Source organism: Limulus polyphemus, unplaced genomic scaffold (assembly GCF_000517525.1).
Source record: "Limulus polyphemus unplaced genomic scaffold, Limulus_polyphemus-2.1.2 Scaffold134, whole genome shotgun sequence".
NCBI classification, from domain to species: domain Eukaryota; kingdom Metazoa; phylum Arthropoda; class Merostomata; order Xiphosura; family Limulidae; genus Limulus; species Limulus polyphemus.
In genome coordinates, this window is record NW_013665744.1 from 205,108 (window position 1) to 207,624 (window position 2,517).

Genomic DNA, 2,517 nt, shown 5'->3' on the forward strand with positions numbered 1-2,517 from the left:
ATGAAAACATTATTCATGTTTTATTTTTCGGGATTTGCTGATAATTTTGTTGTTGTTATTGTTTAGCTTTGGGATGAGTCATGATAGTCCAAACAACGGCTGTCAAGCTTCTCACGGGGAACGTCAACACGTTATGTCGCCCCACTTAATCTCTGACACCAGTCCTTTGGTTTGGTCCAATTGTAGTCGAAATGAAATTACTAAATTTTTAGAGTAAGTATTTTTTAATATTTATTATAATAATAGTTGAATTTATATTAACAGCAAATACAGTAAAAGAATTGTGCTAAAACCGAAACTTGTGTTCTCTGAAACACAAATCTGAGTGGCTGCAACATAAGTTCAAGTTTAAATACCAACAACACAAGTATGTTCGCTGGTATACAATCTCTGTGATGAATTTTCATAATACACATAATAATATTAATAGATTAAAACATTTTATAACATAAATTAAAAGTCAAACATTGCATAAAACATTTTTAAAAATTTGCATTGTTTTAAAAATTACCTCAGATGAAGAGCATTTCGTTTCTACCAGGCACTCGCAACTTTTGAACGTTCAAACTTGAACTCGTCTTAACAAATGTGACTTCAAACACAACTAGAGAGGCACTCAGCAGAGCGCACACCTCCGCCACGCAGCGTTGATCATATTCGGCTCTCAAAAAATGCGAAAATGTGTCCGTATATCCGTCGCTTTCAACAGATACGGACCATTTTTGGCAGGATAATGAGAAATGGATATTTTACATAAGTGCACCAAGTTTCATCAAAATCCGGTTATTTTTGACTGAGTTATGGAGCAAAAATAGTGTGAAAAATTGGTCCCCATGTTAACGGGTAGGGATTGTTTGGATTTTCGTGACCTTGATGTGACCTTGACCCTCCAAAAACTAATCACTTCGAAGTCGGATCATAGTTCAAATGTATGCCGAACCCATTCAGCCGTTTTCGAGAAAATCACGCTGACAAACACACACACACACATACGGGGGGGGGGGGGTAACCTCCTTCACCTTCGGTAGCGGAGGTAACTAGAGGGCACTCAGTGGAGCGCATACCTCCACATAGTGTTGATCATATTCGGCTCTTAAAAAATACGAAAATGTGTTTGTATGTCCGCCGTTATGAAGAGACAAGTGAAAGAGCAAAAATAGTGTGAAAAATCAGCCCCCATGTTAACAGATAGGGATTTTTTTATTTTCAAGACCGTACTGTGATCTTGACCCTCTGAAAACTAATCACTTCTAATTTAAGCCACAGCCCAAATGTATACCGATTTTCGTCCAAATCAATAGAGCAGTTTTCCAGAAATCTTGCTGACAAACACACAAGCACACACACACACACAGGGCCGAAAACATAACTTACGTCAACCTTCGGAGACAGAGGTAAAACTTATTGTAACGCACATAATTTTGCTGGAAAACCACGTTTCTTTTTTTTGTTGTTTTGTTTACAGGCTATAACAATGAATTGTGTTATAGTTCACACAAATTTGGGGAACACAGTTTGTTTTATGAAACAACACAACATTTTAACAGTGTGCTCATTATACATCTTTAATTAATGTATTATATTTTCACATGCTTTTCTTTCAGAAGGTTATTGATTGTTACGTAATACTTGTTTTAAAATTATAATGTATCAAATATCTTAAATCATTTGTTATGATTGCTATATCCCACCCCCAATGGTTCAGCGGAAAGTCTGAGGGCTCATACTGCTAAAAACTGGGTTTTCATACTCGTAGTGGACACAGCACAGATAGCCATTGTGTAGCCTTGTGCTTAACAACAAACAAACAGTATTTTTTTCAACCCTTGTAGTAGCGAGATAATACTATTCTTAAAAGGTGTTAGTTATTTAAAACTGATTTATATTTAAAATTTATGGTGTGCAAAATCAATTTAAGATTAGTAGTTGATGTGGTTGTTTCAACCTTTACTATTCTTAGAGTTTAGCCACATTATTTCAAGGTTACAATAATACTTCTACCAAAGTGTAATTCCCTACTCATTGTGTGAAATATCGCGGAAACGACGTTCTAACGAATTATAATGTGTTTTTTCAATAGGTTTTGGCTTTTCTCACCAATATTATGATGAAACAAGCAAATGAGTAAAAGAAAAATCAAATACAATCAAAACAGTTGAGCCCGGTATGGCCAGGTGGTTAGGGAGCTCGACTCGCAATCTGAGGGTCGAGGGTTTGAATCCCCGTCCCACCAAACATGCTTGTCCTTTCAGCAGTGGGGGCATTATAATGTGACGGTCAATCCCACTATTCGTTGGTAAAAGAGTAGTGGGTGGTAATGACGAGTTGATGTAAGTACGATTCGCCAGGAAGCTAGCTAACTTTGTCCTTGGCCACACACGCTCGGTTTTCCACCGTTGAAGTTAGTTAATGTTTTCGTAAAAATATTAATGTCCGACGAGAATCCACTGAACTTAAATAGTTTGTAATGTTCGAACTTTGTAAAGGTTCCTGATCAAATACCTGAAGTTTCCGATT

General features: G+C 36.7%; 1 protein-coding gene across 1 annotated transcript in view; it reads left to right on the plus strand.

Annotated features, from left to right (window-relative positions):
* Nucleotides 1-2,517, plus strand: part of LOC106473892 (A disintegrin and metalloproteinase with thrombospondin motifs 7-like) — a 120,010-nt gene that overhangs the window by 73,299 nt on the left and 44,194 nt on the right. Inside the window, exon 8 of the mRNA XM_013934587.2 lies at nt 67-213. Coding sequence (XP_013790041.1) covers nt 67-213 — 147 coding nt within the window. The remainder of the gene's footprint in view (nt 1-66; nt 214-2,517) is intronic.